General features: G+C 40.1%; 2 protein-coding genes across 2 annotated transcripts in view; one reads left to right on the top strand and one right to left on the bottom strand.

Moving 5' to 3' along the window:
• Positions 1–9870, bottom strand: part of fam120c (family with sequence similarity 120C) — a 28882-nt gene extending 19012 nt beyond the window's left edge. The window contains exons 1-3 of the mRNA XM_042492322.1: positions 8360–9870; positions 2519–2765; positions 2253–2335 (exon numbers count right to left, since the gene is read on the bottom strand). Coding sequence (XP_042348256.1) covers positions 2253–2335; positions 2519–2765; positions 8360–8875 — 846 coding nt within the window. The 5' untranslated portion in view covers positions 8876–9870. The remainder of the gene's footprint in view (positions 1–2252; positions 2336–2518; positions 2766–8359) is intronic.
• Positions 9871–13373: 3503 nt separating this feature from the next.
• On the top strand, positions 13374–20379 carry LOC121947067 (isocitrate dehydrogenase [NAD] subunit gamma, mitochondrial-like). The gene is made up of 12 exons (XM_042491952.1): positions 13374–13443; positions 14368–14414; positions 16051–16056; positions 17083–17180; positions 17310–17425; positions 18379–18439; positions 18624–18756; positions 18830–18963; positions 19063–19165; positions 19305–19451; positions 19606–19761; positions 19862–20379. Exons 1-12 carry the CDS (start codon positions 13374–13376, stop codon positions 19961–19963), a joined length of 1173 nt encoding a protein of 390 aa, XP_042347886.1. The 3' UTR covers positions 19964–20379.
• Positions 20380–20484: the final 105 nt, after the last annotated feature.

Below are 20484 nucleotides of genomic sequence, written 5' to 3'. Positions count from 1 at the left end.
GACGTGGAGGTAATTTCTAAATCACGAGGCCTCCTGAGTCACTGGTGAGCAGCAACACACAACAAGGTGTACAGATATATAAAAATGACGGGTGAACTGGTGAGGAATGCAAAGGCAAGCAGTGAAGTGGCTTTTTCTCAGTGCGGTCCATTGTTTTCACATACAGCACCACCTCCAAGTCTGTTATCACACTTACACCATGACCGCAAGAAAAAGAGACAGTTTTTTTGTACACAGTGACCATGAAAATTTGTCTGCGGTGCATATTAAGTAGTCTAAACAACATCAGAAACAGAAAGTTCAAATATTTCACTCAAGTTTTGTGTTGGCAGACAAGGTGTTGAGAAATGATGAAAAGTTCTCAAAACAAATATCTAAATTACCCTTTATAAATTTGTTTTTAATTAAAACATCTTCCACCAAGTATTGACTTTCTATTTGGACCTCGACTGTTTTTTATGAGTGCTACAGAAATATGGATACCATTCGATTGCACGGCACTCAGAGCGTCCTCTGGGCACAGAGCGAGCAGCAGAACGCCAGTCGCAGTTCAAGTCAAACTTAATTGTCAACATCGCTGAGTCTAAAAGTTTGCATTCTCTTCCCTCTAATCTTAGACTTTATTAATGCTGCTCTGATGGAAATTTAATTTTACAGTAACCATAAAAAAAACATGCACTTGGGAAAAGAGAATTTTGCCCAGATATTTAATGTAACGTGAATAATGCCTTTTTAATGACTTTAATGTAGGAAGCATTTGGTAACTTTTTTGTTTTTTTAAGTTACTCATTATTTTGAGTGTATACCATGCAATATCAGAAAGTTATTCAAAAAAATCCCACCCCTTATGTCTTAGAATTTAGGTCTTTTTAAAGATTGATTTGAGACATTTAAATACCATTTAGGGCCTAATTTTGAGATTAATGAATAAATTCTCTTTGTGAGGATCAGAGGGAACCCTGTCTACTCTCCTCCTCTGATCTGATCAGTTACGTCCTGATCGACAGATCAATTACCCAACCCACGACTCAAACTGCACAAACTGCTGCTGAGGGGAAAATAAATAAATAAAAAATCACGAGCAGTTCTGCCTGCGCTGCGTTTTTAGACCCGCAAAAACCCCCGAATTCAGAGGGCAAACCGAATGATTAAAAAGGGACACACACAAGATAAAAATAAAAACAGGAAGCTTGCTGAACACCCCCCCATCACTACGTCCTCAGCTAACGCCACACATATATTCTAATTCTGCGGTAAACAATCTCTTGTATTTGTAGACAATCTGCTTTCTGTTTACACTGACACGTGCATGCCTGTGTTCGTGAATGGTCATTCGGTATGCACAGAGATGATTTTCAAAATAAAAACAAATCCCTGTTTACGAGCACAAAACAGTCCGCTTTTTGCTGACTGTTTTGAATAAGACAGTCGTCCAACTACACTATTTACATGGTTAATAAAAATGAATATTCCGCAAACACTCCCGTTAACATGCAGCTGTGCATACTCCGGTTATGGTGCCCTAACATCACGTCAAATTAGTGGAAAATACAACAGCTGGAGCCATTTGTCATTTTGCTTCCAATCCTTCAACAAGCCTCTTAAAAGGTCGGCACTGCCATATTTGCAAATATCCAAAAACCTGTTTTTTCCAAGACTTTCATAACTTTCATAATCTTCAAAAGAAGGTGTGTTTCTTCTGCCGACCAGGAATGCTGGCTTTTCTGCATCTCTACCCCACTGCCTTGCAAACTGTTGGCAAGTTGGTTTGTGTACAATGTATCCATGACAACGCACAGAGCCGACTGTAAACAGACGAGAGGCAGCGTGTCGCAAAATGCAGTAAAAACCCCAATTGAGACGCAAATAATGCTGCTGAAACCCCAATAATACCCGCATATCCCATCTTCTCCCATATCTTGATCGGAAAATACTCCACATCAAATTCAGAAAAAATGTAATATGTTCAAATTCAGAATATTGCCATATTCGGCATGAAACTGTAGCTACAGTGGATGTGGACTTAGCAACAGCAAATTAAGAGTAGATAGAAGATCGATAGAAGAAATAGTCATAATATATTAAAACAGATATAATTAGAAATGAAAAGTAAGTCTCAAGTAAAGCATTTGTGTTAAAACCAGGGCTCACGTCACTAACTAACTACTTACAGTGTCATTACGTGATTATTAGAGCTATTATTCTCTTCGTAAATGAGCTGTGGTTTGCAGAGGACTTCAATAATTCGGTACCTTGAGAGAAGCTAGTGGGTGTTCTGGTCCCAGCAGACTCCAGTGGAAGGCAGCCAGGTCCTCATCGGGCAAAATATGATTTCCTGTGAGACAGAAACTCTTTTTAATGTTTGCTGCGTCAGTGAACACGGACGACAGACAACGAGAACCAAAATAAAGCTCACAACAAGAGGTGTGTGTTTCAGTGAGAGGAATGTGGGGGAAATGTTTGTGTGTGTGTGTGTGTGTATGTGTGTGTGTGTGTGTGTGTGTGTGTTGCGTCGTACCCAGCAGAGCAGCGAAGCAGGGCAGGTGCTGTGTCTTCAGCCCGAGCTGCCTGGCGGCCTCAGACAGCAGGTACTGGTGTGTGGTCAGGTTCTTGCCGTTCCAGCTCAGTTTGAGCGCGTGCGACGAGAAGTAGGCGGGTACGTTGCAGAGGGCAAACTCCGAATCCTGAGCGATCAGGCCGGCAAATCCAAAGTCCCTGTACAGAGACAGCACTTCCTGGTGGTGGTCCTCCAAAGTCTGTACAACCTGTGGAAGCAGAGGGGACAAATTCAGTCTGCTGGCTCGTAAAAACACAAACTGAGAACGCAACAGTTCACATCCTGCAAAGAGTGACCTGCTTTAGGTTACAGCCACACAAATATGTTTTCCTTTTAAAATGCATAACTACTGTTGTGATTCTACTAATAAGCAACCTTTAAAGACGCTGCTGACCACTCCTGAGCTATGTTTTAAAAAAATGTACCTACACTTTTAAAAGTTGGGAGCAAAATATTGTAACACTAAAAAATACATTTTTGGTCTGGTGAAAAAGTTAGACCTGGTTAGATTTAGATTTGCATTTATGGAGATTTTTTTAAATAAGACTTATCACTTGTCATATTTTAAGTGTAGTAGCTTTTAGATAAATTCATTTATAAACAGAAAATTAATCTGCAACTATTTTGACAATCCTGTAAGTACTTTCTTGGGTAAAAATGCAATTTTTTTACCAAATTATTGCTTCTCCAGTGTGTGGATTTTCAGCTTTTATCTGAACTTAAATAAATATTGTTGCATTTTGGAGCGATGGTCGGCCAAAACAAGTTACAAGAGAGAGTCACTGTAGAATTAATCATTAGTTGGAGCCCTGCAGTAGCTGCTTAAAACAGCAGCCCCAAAATGGTAAATATTTGCCAAAGATGGACTGGCATCTGTGAAAATAATCAGCGACCATCAATGCTATATACTCAATTTATGATGAGGATGGACGTCACATTCAACCAGCAGTGCAGACACTCTGAAAACCAATTAAAGCTCCACAGCCCTCATAAAAAAAAAACACATCTGTGGAAAATTTGTGCTGCACCAACCACTTCCAAATCACTGGCGGTGTTGCAGATACTTGGACCTAGGCAACATAATTGCCTCGGCGCACACTCATGCAGAACCCGATGGGTGGCTGAGGTGCATCGCTCTGCCAGAGAGAGCGAGCTGGAGAGCTTCACGATTAGGTCGGGATTGTTGCGTTAATCTGATTAAACAATGTCAGTGTTAATCAGTGTGAAAACTAACTAATTACACTCAGTTACTTCATTTAAAAATGTATTTAATGAGCTGGTAATCAAATCTCTGTCTTCAAATGATGCAATATGGAGCAGTGAAGGCTGATTATGAGCAAAGTGTTTCATGTCTTGTTCAAATTGCTTGAAGTGGTATTTCACTGATATAGAGAAGGTCCTCGCATAAAACGAGGACGTCTGTGCAGTCGAGAAATGCAAATACTTTTGAAACTGGTGCTGCGTGATCCTGGACTCCCACACAATTGCATGATTTTTTCAAGGACCCGTGAACAAATCTCATGACCATTCACAACGTAAGTGTGAGAAAACACAAGTGTATAGTAAACTTAACCCAAAATGTTAGTTATTCTCGAAGCGTTTGCTTTGAAGAATACAAGCAAACAAATAAACCAAAACAAACTGATTCGCATCAGGTAACAATGTGACGAGTTTCTCTTCACTTTTCTTACCCTTACTCTATTACTTTTACTTTTGTTTTTCACATTTTAACTAAAACTTGTCACATCATAATGAACTTTTTTTGTTATAACAAAGATTGTCTGGTCTGTGGTTGGTTGCTACGTTGCATAAAATACTAAAGAAATGCAGAAGAGTAACAGCATATTCCACAAAATTAAAATGTGTGTCGCAGAAGCTGCAAACTCAGCGAAGCACCTTGGTTCCACTTTGATTTATTTAATTATAACAATACTTTATTTAACTTTATTATGATAGTACTTTAGTTACCTTTATAACAGTCTTTATTAAACTTTATTACGACAGTAGATTATGTAACATAATTTTATGTCAGTAGCTACTTTATTTGGAACTGTAGTTCAGTTAATAATTATGTATTTTTGCAGTTTACAGTAGTTCAGAGGAGTTTCAAAACATCTAGATATACATTGTGTATCGCAATATAGCCTAAAAACATTGTAATCTTATTTTAAAGCCATATCGCCCAGACCTGCACTCACCAATATTAAACTGGAACTAAAAACAATAACAACCACAATAAAATAAGCGCAAAACTTAAAAATAGATTGAAAATGCATGCAGCACGTGTAAGTCATACAAGGACCCCAACGCTGCACAGAGGAAGAGCAACTTTAGTAAAAGGTGGGATTTAAGCAGATGTGAGATGCGTGAAGCTGCAGAAATCGGCTTGTTTCTCAGAATACGGGCAGGAAAAAACAAGAACGTGCACATGGGATCTGTGAGTAATGATGCTGTACACACACAGAGCATCCGAGTGTGTTGTACTGTAATGTGGGTGGGATTTTTTCTTTCCTCTATCTCTCATGATACACACACTATTTTTTTTAACCCTTTGAAACCTGGATCCTTTTTATAGTGTGGTGCTCAGATGCCTTTCACAAGTATTCTGCTACGGTGCTGCTCTGTTTTTTTTTTTTACCTATGTTGCTTTTTCTTATTATAGGCCCTCTTAAAAAGTCACATATAAAGTTATTCCAGTTTTCTTTATTTGTTTAAGAAGTTATTCAGTTTAAATAATTAAGCCCTTTGTAAACTGTCGCTTTATCTTATGCTGCTGGACCTGAGTCACAAGTTTCGTTCTTTTCATGAGTCAACAAATACAGTATGACAATGAAATGAACCTTGAACCTTGAATCCTGACTGCAATGGTCTCATTTCTTTCAAACATGGGGAAAAGGCAATAGGACGTTTTGCAAGAAATATCCTGCAAATTGCAAATAATCAGTAGATTTAGAAACTTAAAAAAAAAGTTTAGGTAAAATATCCAGGCAACTAAATTTATAATTATTATGCATTTTCGCCAAATCATTTCTTTATTTGTTTTGTTTTTAATTTCCTACTTTCTGCTTATTTTCAGATAATTTTCTGGTCCCTTTTTTGCTGAATTTTTGCTAATATTGGGGTAATTTCCTCTCAAGTTGCCTATTACCTTCTTCCCATGTTTTTAAAAGAAATCAAGACAATTTTCTCAACTTTCGAAGGGTTAAATGCACACATGCAGGCAGATGGGAAGGTACATCAAACGCAAAAAGAGACAGCCAGGTGAAGTTGACAGGAAGAAACCATCACAGGCAATCAGCGGTTTAGCTGCATTAATGGCACGTTATGAGTCACATATCCCTTTTCAAACACATCATGTTAAGTTAATCTTTGCTTCATAATAGTGAGGTGAATACAGTATACAGACCTACTAAATTTAACAATAATTGCAATTTTTTTTCATCTAAATATTCTCTGCAGTGCACAGTATAAGCCATAACAAATGAACCACTGTCAGGCAATGGGGACCTATAAATAGTCTATCCACTCAGCAGTTGTTCAACAATGTATGAAAGGTTCAATGAGTTCATGTTATGTAATATATAGGCTATACTAGGTCATGTTGTGCAATACATGTTGCTCTAATACACAGACTGGTTTAGCAAGGAGCCGCTGGTTCACGGACGCACTGGATGCATTACTCCTCTCAGTAGACCAACACAAATGCATGCATGAGAGCAGAGCTGAGCGGCTGCAGGAATCTCAGATCAAAATCTATGCTGAAGACAGGCAATGCAAAACAGCCCATATGACAGATCGGCTCTGTGTTTGTGTATAACATCATCATTCATGCTGCACACTTTAATCTTTTCCGGTTTAGACTACTGCAACTTGCAGAAAAATGCTTTCAAACTTAAAAAAACATATCTTTTAAAAGGCTTATAACTTTAAAAAAATACCCGAAACATTAAAGAGAGATGGGAACTGGAATTAAATAAAGTAACTGAAGATTATATATCTGAAGATCTGTGTGCAAACTGTCACAAAGGAATCAATAGTCAAATTATGTAAAGAGTTCGACTGGAAACTGAAAATCAGATACTTTACGACTCCTCATTATAGTGTTATATATGGAAGAAACTTCAGTGGTATTGTGTTGGATATATTGTGGGAAAAACTGGGGAGCGCACGCATATTTTTTTGGGACTGCCCAATAATAAAGAGTTTTGGATAAGCGTTAAAAAAATCTTTACAAATTTACTGAGTTTTATGTCTCATCAGACCCATTAATTTTCTTTTAGTAGTGATTCCTAAAGAGAAACATAGTGTGGACCAGATGTATTTACTGAGGATACTTTCACTGATTGCCGATAAAATGATAACAGTGAACTGGAAAGATGCAAAACCACCATCTATAACCCAGTGGATGCAAAAAACTCATAGAGAATAAATGACGGTGAGACTGCAACTGAAAATGGACATTTACACACAAAGGTGGACACAAATTACATTATATCTGAGGTTTTGGTCAAGTATATTCAGATGTAATAGATTTTATTATAATGAAATATTCAAAATGTCATTGTTTTCCACTTCAGCTGTATGTGATCTGCTCTTTATGCCTCCTATCTCTGTAAATCTCAGCTGTGTTTATTTGATACAACATATTGTTCTGTATACTTGAGTATAGTGACTATTTTGCTTGCTTTTTTAAATAATTTATTTATTTTAAATACATACATTTTTAAGAGGTCCAATGTCTGGGAATGTTCTGTTATTTGAATAAATAAAGACTAAATAAAAAATGAAAAAAGACTCACTCTTCACTTGTATTACACATTTCCCGTACCTCGATTTCAAATGGTACAAAATGCAGCGACCAGGCTGTTAACAAAAACTAGTTATCAGTCCCACATCACCCCAATTCTTTAACCCCTTCATTAGCTTCCGATTTAACACAGAATTTATTTTAAAATTCTATTTATGACCTACCACAGGGTTCCTACAGCTTAGGGCTAGATTTAAGACTTTTTAATGGCACTTGGACTTGAGTTTATGTCCAATTTTCCAATAGCCAAATTGACAATTTTATTTTCTTGAAATGCTTACTGTAACATAAAACATGACTTTTCTGTCCAGTGAAAAAGTTAGATTATCAATGTCAAATAATGTGAAAAAACTACAGTTCTTTTAGGAGTGGAACACGCAGAGGACAGTGAAGATATTATAGTATCATAAAGGTATCTATTTAGTTAACCAACAGAAGTGGGACATTTCTGGCATTTCTGGATAGTTTTCCAGACAATTTTGTGTTTGTTTTTAATGTGCATGTGAGATTCCACCACTTGGATACACATCATGTAGAGATTAAGAAAAGGAATTTATTCAATAAACAAAAAATAGATGTTACCAATTATTTTGAGATTTCAGGTTCATAAAATCCTACTTCCTATGTCTGAGCATTTTGAAGACTTTTGAAAGATTAATTTATGTCAATGTAATACCAATTAAGGCCTTGTTTTTAGATTAATGATTTCAACGCCTTCTAAGACTTTTTTCAGATCTGCAGGAAACCTGTTTGTTACAGACTGTTTTTAAAAGGGGATACATAAATAAAACATTATTATTATATTAACTCCAGATTGGCTCATTTCAGTGGTAAGGGCTGGTAGCTGCACTTGCTCCCCAACTGGAAAGAGTTAAAACGGATGATGTAAGCTGCTAAATGGGCGTGCAACAAGAAAGGGCAAGTGTTAAATGCACAGCACGCCATATATCCACAATAAAACTTGACACACACAGCCATGATCACACATTGCTCACCCGCACTCGGAAGCGGAACATGGCGAGGCGGACGCAGTGGCTGAGGCAGGCCGGGGGCAGGAACCATGCCCGGGGAGGCGGGGTGGCCTTGCTGCCGACGTGGTTGACTATCAGCTGCGCCGTCTGTCGCTGGCCCTGAGCTCGCCGCGCCCACTCGGGCCAGCGCTCCTTCCCCAGGGTGCCGTTGAAAACCACGACCAGCTCCAGGCCACCCTGGTACAGGCAGGCCTGCGACAGGGCGGCCAGGTAGCCCAGCATGGCGTTCCACTCGCCCCCGCACACCCAGTCCGTCTGGTATCCGCCGTAAAGGCGCTGCAGGCCGGAGTCAGCGTCGATTAGGATCCTGGCAGGCGGGGGCGGGGGAGGCATGGGCCCGGGGTGATGTGGGTGGTGGTGTGGGTGATGGTGGTGAGGGGGCTGGCGGGCCGCGGTACGGGCAAGCTTCAGGAGGTCCACCGGGACTGCGGCCCCGGGACACCGCTTCTCTAGATACTCTTGGAAACCCTGCACTCCCATGACGGTGTTGTTGAGCCGGTGTGTCTGGCCGGGAGCGGGCTCTGAATACGTCCTGTACGCCGTGTTTGTGATGTGATGTGGGGCGAGACCGAAGCTAGCTGTGCACTTAAGGCAAGCTAACTGGTCTCCGGTGTAGTGATAGTTTGGTTAACCCTGCTGCAAAACAACTTTTAACTGTCACCCAGACTGGTGAAATGAGTCACCATGCACAGCTGCACACGCGTGTTCAGCGATCAGTCCGAGATATCGAAATGCCAATTTTTTTCTCAATTTTGGTCGTGGGTGCTCAGTTTAGTGTCCATCCCTGTGGATTTTTGGTGAGATGCCAGCAAGGCCAGTGTAGCTACCAGAAAAAGTTCAACACATTTCCTGCTCCCATAATTTGGCTTTAACACAACCAGCTTCAAACAGGCAGCAAATAACGGAAATGCAGCACGGTGGTGGATGTTACTGAAAAACGCCGATAAAATAATAATCCTGCTGGTTTGTGCACATGAAACAGATGCAATACTGCGCATTAGTTAGCAACCTACAGGCTGGATGGCCAGTTCGCGGACATGATGTTAAACCGAGCAGCTTGTAATTTTTTTTAAACCTGTAAATATTTGACACTTGTTCTGCTCTACCTGATTTCAGGCGGATTTCAGCACATTTGAACCGGCAGCTTGTTGGGTCGCAGGTGTCAGATTATCAATTAAAACAGGCTCTGAGGCTGACGGGCTAGCTGAACTAACATTTGCTAACGGTGTGGCTAGCTGTTAGCTGCTGGCAGGGTCCCCGGCGTGATTTGACGCGTCAACTCCCGAAGACAAGTCCGGGGCGGACACGACGCGGAATGAGATGGATGTTTGACGAAATAAAAGAAAAGTAACTAAAAGAAAATAAAAATAAAAGCCCGATGGTGCCTCCCTCGCTTTCTTCCACACTCACGGCTTCATGTTGCAGAGGGGAACGTTACTTCCAAGCGACATCAGCCATCTTGCGACTTCCTCGCGGCCCAGTGGAGTGGGAGGGAAGGCGGAGGGAGTGGAGGGAGGAGGCGCGACCGCGGGGCACGCTGGGAAGTGTAGTCTCACGAGTGTATCACGTCCAACTGCGGAGAACGTAGCGAGAAAAACAAAAACACTACAACTACCAGCGTGAGAGTAACGACGGTTTGGACGAGGATAAAAACGCTGGAGAGTAAAATTTCTCCAAGTGGCCCACAAGTGATTCAAGTACAGACGCCGTTATTCGTCCGTTTGTCCGACTATCTCCTCTTTCATATTAACACATAAATGTTCATCTCATAACGCTGGCTAAATGCTGTTGTGTTAGGCCAACACTGATGACGCTGAAGTACTTCAACACATTATCAGGACAAATATACTCCATAAAAACTAGTGATTTCAGAATCTGAATAAACTTTAAAGGTCCCATTTTGTAAAAATCTTGTGGTGTTATTTCATATAAATCAGATATAGGTGCTTTATAAATTCTGTGGAAGTATCAAAACATTAAATCCACAGAGAAATGCACACAGTCTGTGATCAGAAAGTGCCTTTAAACAAGCCGTCAGAACCGCTTTGAATCTGTGATGTCACAACTATAGACTAATATATAAAGAGCTCCAATAATGAGCTCTAAAACCTGAAAAAAAATTGCATTTCTGCACTGTGTCTCAAAGTCCCGTGGGTTTTTGAATGGGTTTTTGGTTAGAAGCCTGAAATAAGGTCAGAGGTTAACTTTTGCTTTGGGGACTTTCATGTTTTGTTCTACGATATAAAACACGCCAGTAAATACCCCACTATCAACTATGAAGCTCTTATCTATCTTAAAAAAGACAGTTGCTGAGAATTAAATGACTAATGTTATCACATTGAGCCGATGTTAGTTTCCGGGTTGGCCTACAGAATTTTAATCCCTGAGTACTCTATTAGGAAAACATGGATACAGCATGGGGGCAGGGCCTATATATCTATGCCTATAAGTTGCTCAGTAGCGCAGGAAGCAAAAAATGCAAAATTTCTGGATATGAAAGCACCTGGATCTTTAGTTTCGAATTCATTGTTCCGTTTTTCTTTTCTTCTGATGCACATAAACAGAAACAGACATGCACAAAAACAAGGACAACAGCCAAACATACAGGATAACATCTGTTATATAAAAAGCGGCATATAGGCCAATATAATCAACACAATGAAATTTGTAAACAGTAGTGTAATTTTGAAGCTCGCAAAGGGTACTGGGATAAATATGTGATGGTCAGTGTAACAGGTTGCTTTATATACATGAGTATGCAATTATGAGCAAGCATTAGTAAGGTATTACCTGGGGTGATGAAGTACCTGAAAGCCACACTTGAGTAAAAATACAGACTTCTTAGCAAAGAATGACTTTGGTAGAAGTTAAAGTTGCCTATTAGAATATTACTTAAATAAAAGTCTAAAAGTATTGGATGTTTACTGTACTTACATATCAAAAGTAATTTTGTAATATTACATGTATAAGTACTGAAAGTAAAAGCACAAGTAAATACTGTTAATAAAAAAGCAAGTGGTCAGAATTTTGAGAATTATAACGTTTCTTTCATGTAACATACGCCACCCTAAAAATGGAGTGTACATTACACTTGAAGAAAAACAAGATCTTTTTTTACAACTGAAATTATTAAGTAAGAAAATCCATTTTTTTCCCTTTCTCCCATTCCTTATTTTTTCCACCCATACCTTTCTTCCCTATTTTGTAATAACTAACTAAAATACTTAGGGTGAAAGTATTGGAGTAAAAATAAACATTTTATTAAGGAACTTAAGTGGAGTAAAAGTGAAAGTTGACAGAAATACAAAAACTCAGGTAAAGTACAGACACTCCCCCAAAATACTTAAGTACTGTAAAAAAAAAAAAAAGTATTATTACTTAGTTACATTACACCTCTAGACAGTATATACAGTGTACACAGCGCTTCTTATGTGATGATATTAACACAGGCTGTGAAATAACAGTGAGTTAACGATTTAAACTATAAAATATTTACTACTGTGCTTGGTGCCATAGGGTTATGACTGGTGTTAACTGTTTATCAGAGTGATAGGAGGCAAAATATTTTGTATTGTTAGTTTTATTTATTTACTTATGTTACTTAGTAGGTCAGGTGAAAAATGACTGAGTGGTGTAACAGGTTGAATGGTTTATGTTAATGTTGTGTGAATATGTCGCCTCCCGGTGGTTAAACTCAGTGCCCTCAAAAAAATACAACTACCACAGTTAAAAAAAAAATGGTGGAACAAACTAACTAAGTAGGCCACCAGGCCCTCGAGGCAGTCTGTTAGAGTTACCATGGTGACACAAAGCTGGCTTGAAGGACTTCACTGTGCTCGTATCTTTGTCTCCTCATCCTCTCTGATTAAAAAAAATGGTGAATAAGAGTCTCTTTGTGAATGAATGTGTGAGAAAGCGAGAGTCCACAGAGAGAGAGGTGGCGACAGCAACATTTCCTGCTACAATGTCGCGCACATGAAGACATTAGAGCAAAGTTCTTTACAGAAATTTCATGTAAACTCAAAGATTTTGATACAGTCTCACAGCTGATTGAAATGTAAACATCTGTTTGGAGAGAATAGTGTCAGCGCCACAGAAGCAGCGAGATATGTCAGTGCTCGTCACAGCCTAAGAGACAACCAACACAACGACACAAAACAGCTGGAAATGATCTCCTCTCAGCTCACAGCTGCTATTTACTCAATCAAGTCCACGGGTTTTAGGTTTTGCTGGTTAGTTTTACATTTTATTCTATTAAGTTGTATTCATATCCTGTTATTAATCATTTCTTTAATGACCTCAAATATTAATTATACACACACATATTAGGTATAATAACAAACGATGATCAATTAATCGGTTTTTAAGAATTTAATCAAATGTGAACTTCAATGTGATGAGCTATGCAATGCTGTCAAAGTATATGTAATGCGATGCTGTGAGCTTTGATTGAGGTAAAAAATGTATTTGGTATTATTTGAATTAAACAAAGTTTTATGTTTTCTTTCTTTTCAAGTAACATTTAGTTGATTAATTGTAAATTTTTACCCAATAATTGACCAAGGAAAGTGGTTACAATTTGATTTGCAACCATATATATATATATATATATATATATATATATAAATTCAGACACACACAAATTAGATTAGCCTAGCCAATATGCAGTCATTGCACAATCTCACTCACACGTGCACACACACACGCGCACGCATACACATGTATGTATGGCATACATATATGTACTGCAAAAATATATATAATATTCTATTTTCTTTACTATTTTACTATATATTTTTATTCATTCACTATATTTTAATTGTAACTGTGCTTTGGCAATGCATCCCAAACGTCCTGCCAATAAAGCCTATTGAACTGATTAAAGAGAGAGAGAGAGACAGAGAGAGAGATTAACGGTGAACGCGCAGCTCGCCCCCGCGGGCCCCGTTTCGCCCGTCCATCCGCGGGGAGAGTGAACATGACGGCCCGGTGTGTGCGGTCCCTCTCCGGAGCCCTGAAGCTCGTCTTCAGCAGCCGGTTAACCAGGGGTAGGATCACTTTCTGAGTCCACCGGCGGATATTGAATTATTGAGCGGACTGTTTTTTAAAGTGTCTGCGCCGGTTACCGGTTAGTTTGACGGAGCAGCGGTGAGTGAAGATAAGCTGATTAACGATCGGTCGGTCGGTTAGTTTGCTAACTGAGCTAGCTCCGTTAATGTCGCTGTCCTTTCAGCACCACCCGGTCAACGCGATGTCAAACTGGAAATCCCTGCAGAGAAATGTGTTTTTATTCAGCATGACTGTTTTTCTCTGTCCAGAGCCAGATAAGGCTGTAAACTGCTCCCTGCAGGCGCATAAATTATTCAAACGCTGATACAACAAGTGCTCAGTCCACCGACAGCAGAGGGGGAGAAAATACTCCCTTGTCTTAGGTAAAAGTAGCAATAATACCGTTTAAAATACTCTTACAAGTAAAGGCTTGCACTCAAAATATTTTGCAAGTAACAATTCATGACCCTCAGCATCAAAATAAAAATGCTCATCAGCGGTGGAAGAAGTACTGACCTCCTACTTAAGTAAAAATACTCATACAACACTGAAAAAATACTCTGCTACAAGTCCTGCGTCGAAAACAGCACTTAGTCTTGCTCTAACATGTTTTTAAAATTATTCATCGTTATTTCAAATTATTTATGTATGTATGTATTTATTTATTTATGACTTGTGTTTGTGCTCTCTCCTCTACAGATCTCCTTTATTCTGTAGCCATTTAATTTGTATTGTTGCCTAAGAATGTCTTATTTGTTAACTTGTCATGTACCAACCCATTCAAAACTGAATGAAAACATTATTATTATTAGAATTATACTATAAAAAACACTCAATCCAAAAACATCTACAAAATAAAACAAAATTTAAAAAAAACACCCCTCCTTCTCTGCAAATAACCTCATTTTCTCTGGATTCACAGGTTTATGGTGCTGCGACATGCAGTCAAAGACACAAGTCGACTTATGCTGTAAGTGGTTCAGGATTTTATTTTATTTTTTATTTAAAAAAAAGGAGCTCAGTCACACTTTGTCTACCTCAAAACCTCCCTAATGTGATAACCTCACTGTTGTACACCTTAACAGAATATTTTACCTACAAAATGATCATTTGTATATCAATTAGTCACCATGTGAAGAAAACGTTTTTCTCGCATGGCTTGACAGTGAGCGAAAAATCCAAAAATTAAGAAAAAAATTGTGATGAACTGGAGGAAAACGAGTCAGCTGTTAATAACAGAAAACTCATTTTTTTTAGGACATTTTTGTGAAACATTATTTAAAACGTTATCGCGCACAACCAGAAGGGGTGTAAATCACAAGTTTCAGAAGAAAACGATATTCTTTCAGTTCTCTCTCTGTTTCCACGGTGGCGGCGTGAGTGCAGCCTGTAATTCCCGAGAGCCAGCAAAACTTCACTGAATGACGTTGGGAAGCGTTACCTCGGCACCGAGTAGATGGAGGGAAGTTTACCACAGTTCATCTACACGTCCCACCCACATTGTTTTGATACACAGCTGGTTGAAAATCAGCGAATTATCACCTTAATATTTATTGTGTCACGAGCCAACGTTAGACTGGAACCAAAACCAGTGTAAAAAACCAGAATGATGTATGTGCAATAACTACGAATAGACTGAACATGCATGCAGTGCGTATAAAAGGACCCAAAGCTGCACAGAGGAAGAGCAGCTTTAGTAAACGGTGGAGCTGAAGCAGCTGTGAGATACTTGAAGCTGCAGAAATCAGGCAGGAAAAACAGGAAAGTGCACATGGGAAACTGTGAGTAATGATGCTGACACAGAGCATCCGAGTGTGCTGTACTGTAATGTGGGTGAGATTTTTTTCTTTCCTCTATCCTCTCATGATACACTATGGCACGGTGATTTTTTTAACCCTTTGACAACTCACTTTTATTGTGCTGCGCTCAGACGCCTTTCACAAGTATTCAAAACCTTGAACCGAAATGCTTTGATTTCTTTCAAAAACATGGGGAAAGGCAATAAGAAATTTGGCAAGACATTAGTAGATTTAGAAAATTATTAAATATAAGCTAGGGAAAAATGTCCAGACAATTATTATTATATTTATAATTATTTTATTTATTAAAAATTATGTTACAGAATAATTATTTTTTAAGCGATTTTTTCAAATCGTTTCCTTGTTTGTTTTTGTTTTTACTTTCTGTTTTTTTTCTAATGCTAATTTTAAGGTAATTTTCCTGTACTTTTTTTTTTTATATTGGGGTCATTTCTTCCCTCGTTGCCTTCATCCCATGTTTTTGAAATAAAACAAGCAAATTTTCTCAAGTTTCAAAGTACATGCGAGAAAAATGTTTTCTGCATAAACTTTTTGAAACACGGGGCGACTAATTGCTGTACGAATAATCATTATGTCCCTTTGAGGGACTCCCAAAGCGCACACGTCAACATGTCTTTACTGCACGTCCACAGGAGAACCAGCATTGTTTTGTCTCATAAATGTGTTTGTGATGCCACCAGAAAGCTGCTGGTCACCGCGTGTCCTCCCCCTCCTCTCTGTCCTACTAACCTGCCTGTTTTCTGTCCTCCGTTCTGAATCCCTCCAACCTCCATCCGCCCACACCAGACCATCGTGAGTATGGCTGCTGCTGCTGCAAAAAAAAAAAAAGTTTAGAAGTTGGTGCAGTTGTTTTGTTGTGGATTTATCTTTTAAGCCCTATTCCCACAGGACTAATATTACCTGGAGACCTGGTAAACTCCTCATATATTTCAGAAATTATAATCACAATCACAATGTTTATTTACAATAACTTTAGGGCAGCAAACTGCTGCGTCACGTACAGATAATCACACAGAATATTTCCACTTTACCTTGCTGTAAAACAGCCCTTTCTGACAGGGATTCTATGCTTTTAAATTAAAAACCCCAAAAACAGTGATTTTACTCCACTGAATGGCAGAGCTGCTGGTTTACACAGGCCTATTTTAAGGTAAAAAAGGAGCAAATATTCAAATAAAGCGTAAACTTAAACCAATATTAATATTTTAGGTGGCTAAAATATATTTGTTATGGCCTCGTCCACAGCAGGACATCGTATAGCCTCTGTGCAAGTGTTTATCAGAGGACGGGGTGTGACTTTTTAAAATTTATAATACATAGAAAGTATTACCTTTTAAAGTTTATGTCCCTCATCTAAGCCAAAATTAAAAACACAAGTCCCTTCTCAGTGCTTTTTTTTTTAAAGGCCTGACCCGTTTTGCAGCACCTCTTTCCCCCGAACGAACAGTCCCTATCCTTAATCACCAAGGAGGCCAGCGCGCCTAATCCAGTCACTAAGGTGTCACACGGCGGTGGAGAAAACAAAAAAAACAACAAAAAAACCCCCCCAAAAAAACCCAAATCACCAGCAAATCACAGAGATGCCAGTTTGCACGGGAATATATTTACTAAAATATGGTAGGTGACTGACCCGGGAATCTTTACTTTATAAATTATGGACATGGCCGATTTACACGGGATTAAAATCAAAGATGTCCTCCACAATAATTAGAAAATTACTCTAAGTCTCCACGTAATACTCGTCCCGTACAAGTTTTACTTTAGGCTGTACGAGGAGCAGTTTGACTTCCTGTGTTCGTATACATGCGTATATTACAGCCTCCACCGGCACGGTACGGAGGCAGACACACCGTGACTCTGATTCCCGGAGATGGCATCGGACCAGAGCTGGCCCACCACGTGCGTGAACTGTTCCGGTGAGAATTCTCTCTCTCTCTCTCTCACACACACACACACACACACACACACACACACACACACACACAGAGTCAGTAAATGGCTCAGCTCTGTCATACTGAAGTGATCTCGCTCTGTTTCATGACCAGGTTCTGCTGTGTCCCGGTGGACTTTGAGGTGGTCGGTGTGGACTCATCTATGGCGTCAGAGGATGACATCAATAACGCCATCATGGCGATTAGACGCAATGGAGTCGCACTAAAAGGTAGGTGTTTTAGAAATGAGTCTGCTGATGAAAAGTGTTCCAACAAAGGACCTGAAAAATCTGTAAACGTTCACGTTACTCCCCAAATAATCTGAGTCCTGTTGCTACTAGTTACTGGGGTTCATACAGCAGAGAAAATAAACGTCTGGACAAAATCTGATGGCAATACACTTAATCAATGGATTTTGAGATAATGATTATTTATCACAATTACCCATTGTTTTTAGGGACAAAATATTTGTTTTGCACTTTTGCATTTAAATAGAAAACGCTGCTATTACGCTGCCATGATGCACTAATCTTTGCATCGAAGTAAGATTTAAAATAAGGCTCTTTTCTGCGCTCACAGTACTGTGACATACTGCAGTGTCGCTGTCATGGATGAAAGTTGATGCTGGACAAAGATGGCGATTCATGGTAATTGTACGCTGAGGTTAGCAACGTTATTCTTCATGCATTCATCCTACTGCAAGTCGTGGTGTTTTTTCAGGTGGTCTAACAGGTTGTGTTGCTTTGCGGCACAGAAACAAGTCTCATGCACTCTTTGCATTTAAAGTGTTCTCTCCTAAATCCTAAATCGGAAATGCTTCCAAATAACGGGTGATGATGGTTAATCGAGGATGAATTTCGTTTTGTCCGTCTGCACTCTCAACATTCAGTGAAGTATTTCACAGGCTGCCGCTGCAGGGTGCACGTACAGCGGCGTGATAGTTTTTAAAAATTGGAGACTGTTGGTTTAGGGAATGCGTGATTTGATAGTGATAGTGGCGTTTGGTATGTGCAGAACACGCAATCGTGGAGAGCCAAAATTGTGATCATGATTAATACTTGAATAATTGTGCAGTCCCACAAGCCACCGAACAGATGTTCTGATATTCCAGTCTGGACCAAACTAAAGCCCAGTTCAGATCAGAGATTGGCGATGAGACAAAACTGTTTGTTTGTTTATTCAGGTAACATTGAGACCAACCACAACCTGCCACCATCATACAAGTCCAGGAACAACCTGCTCCGGTAAGTCTACCATTTTCCATTTTTCACTTTTCTTTATCGAAGTTAACTGTGTTCAACAACAGCTGGAGTGTTGATATGCAGCAGTGGAGTTACAGTGTTCAGTCCTGAGCATAATCCATCTATAATCAATCTATCCGTCTCCGTCTCTGTGCATCTTATCGACTTCACGTCGTCCTCTCTGCAGCACCACTCTGGACCTGTACGCCAACGTGATGCACTGCCGGTCTCTACCCGGAGTGAGGACACGCCACAAAAACATCGACATCATAATCATCAGGGAGAACACGGAGGGAGAGTACAGCAGCCTGGAGCACGAGGTTTGATCAAGAAAAACACAAATCAAAACCGCTCTGGCCTCTGTGTATCCTCACTCCCTCTGTGTCTCTGCAGAACGTACCGGGCGTTGTTGAATGTCTGAAGATCATCACCAAGACCAAATCTTTACGCATCGCTGACTACGCATTCAGAACTGCTCGGGCCCAAGGACGCAGACGAGTCACGGCTGTTCACAAAGCTAACATCATGTCAGTTTCGGATTGCTCAAAGACCCTAACTGGTTTTTTTTAAATTCATTTGTCTCTATAAAACACCTGACCCATCTGCGTGTGTGTTTGTTGGAGCAGGAAGTTGGGTGACGGCCTCTTCCTGGAGTGCTGTAAGGAGGTTGCGAGCGGTTACCCTGAAATCACCTTCGACAGCATGATTGTGGACAACACCTCCATGCAGGTAGCTGCAGCGTTTCTGTGTGCGCTGCCGTGCTGCTCGTCTCTGTATGTGGCGCTATCATCACCATCATGTTCAATGTTCAAGAAAACTAATTTCTTTAAGTTAAAAATGTTCAGAGTTTATGTTTCGTGCGTTTTAGCTGGTTTCTAGGCCCCAGCAGTTCGATGTGATGGTCATGCCGAACCTGTACGGCAACATAGTGAGCAACGTGTGCGCCGGGCTGGTTGGGGGACCGGGCCTTGTGCCGGGAGCCAACTACGGCGAGGACTACGCCGTGTTTGAGACGGTGAGAGTATAAACACTAAACACGAGAGAGAGTTATTTGTCAAAAACTGTCACCAGTAAAAGAGACTGGGTGTCTAACTGGGAATAGGCTTTTATTTGACGTTTTATGGTAATCAGGAGTTAAAGCCGTCTTCTACGTGTTCTCCGATGTGCAGGGCACCAGGAACACCGGGAAGAGCATCGCTAACCGCAACACGGCAAACCCCACGGCCATGCTGCTGGCCTCCTGCCTGCTGCTGGATCACCTGAAGCTCCACGCCTACGCCAGCATGATCCGGAGAGCCATCCTCTCCACCGTCACCGAGACTCGGGTACAAACACGTCATCACACGCCGCCACATCTGACCGACGATTAACAGAAAGAAGGAACGGAGGATATTCTGCTCACACTGTTTCTCCTTTGTCCTGCAGCTGCACACTGCTGACCTGGGAGGCCAAGGCTCCACCTCTGAAGTGGTGCAGACCGTCATGAACGCCGTTCAGAGCACCGGGCCTCGGACGCTGAGCATCTAGAACAAACACACGTCAACATTCAGCAGAGATGTGTGTATTAGCGTGCCTCTCTCCAGCAGGTCCTCTATGCAATTTTATAATAACAATAGCGCATCGTTTGATTGTAATACTAAAACTGTGCGCAAAAACAGTCTATGCAACAGTTTTTAATCTTAATGTAGTGTTTCCTCGCCTCCAGGCTGTTTTTTTGAAGGCTGTTTTTTGAAGTCCTTTGTTTGCACCTGAATCAACCATCATACTGTGTACTGTATTTAACACTACAACACAATACCACCTAATAAGTCATTTCCATGTTTATTAGTTTAGTTGATTTATTAATTAATTGTGCATTTAACTTATTTTAAACCAAACACAGCTGTTTGTCTTCTGGAGCACAGCTGTCCCACTACTGAATGTATTTGTCTCTAATAAAGCTCCTGTCCCTGTGCTTCACTGTCCTTTTGTCCAGACTTGTCTTGCGTCCTCGTTGAAACAAACGTGTGTTCATGAATGCAGCACTGGCTTGTCCAAACCACAGGGAG

Source organism: Plectropomus leopardus, chromosome 8 (assembly GCF_008729295.1).
Source record: "Plectropomus leopardus isolate mb chromosome 8, YSFRI_Pleo_2.0, whole genome shotgun sequence".
NCBI lineage: Eukaryota > Metazoa > Chordata > Actinopteri > Perciformes > Serranidae > Plectropomus > Plectropomus leopardus.
Note: the sequence above shows the minus strand (reverse complement) of the source record. Positions and strands in the feature narration are given on the sequence as shown.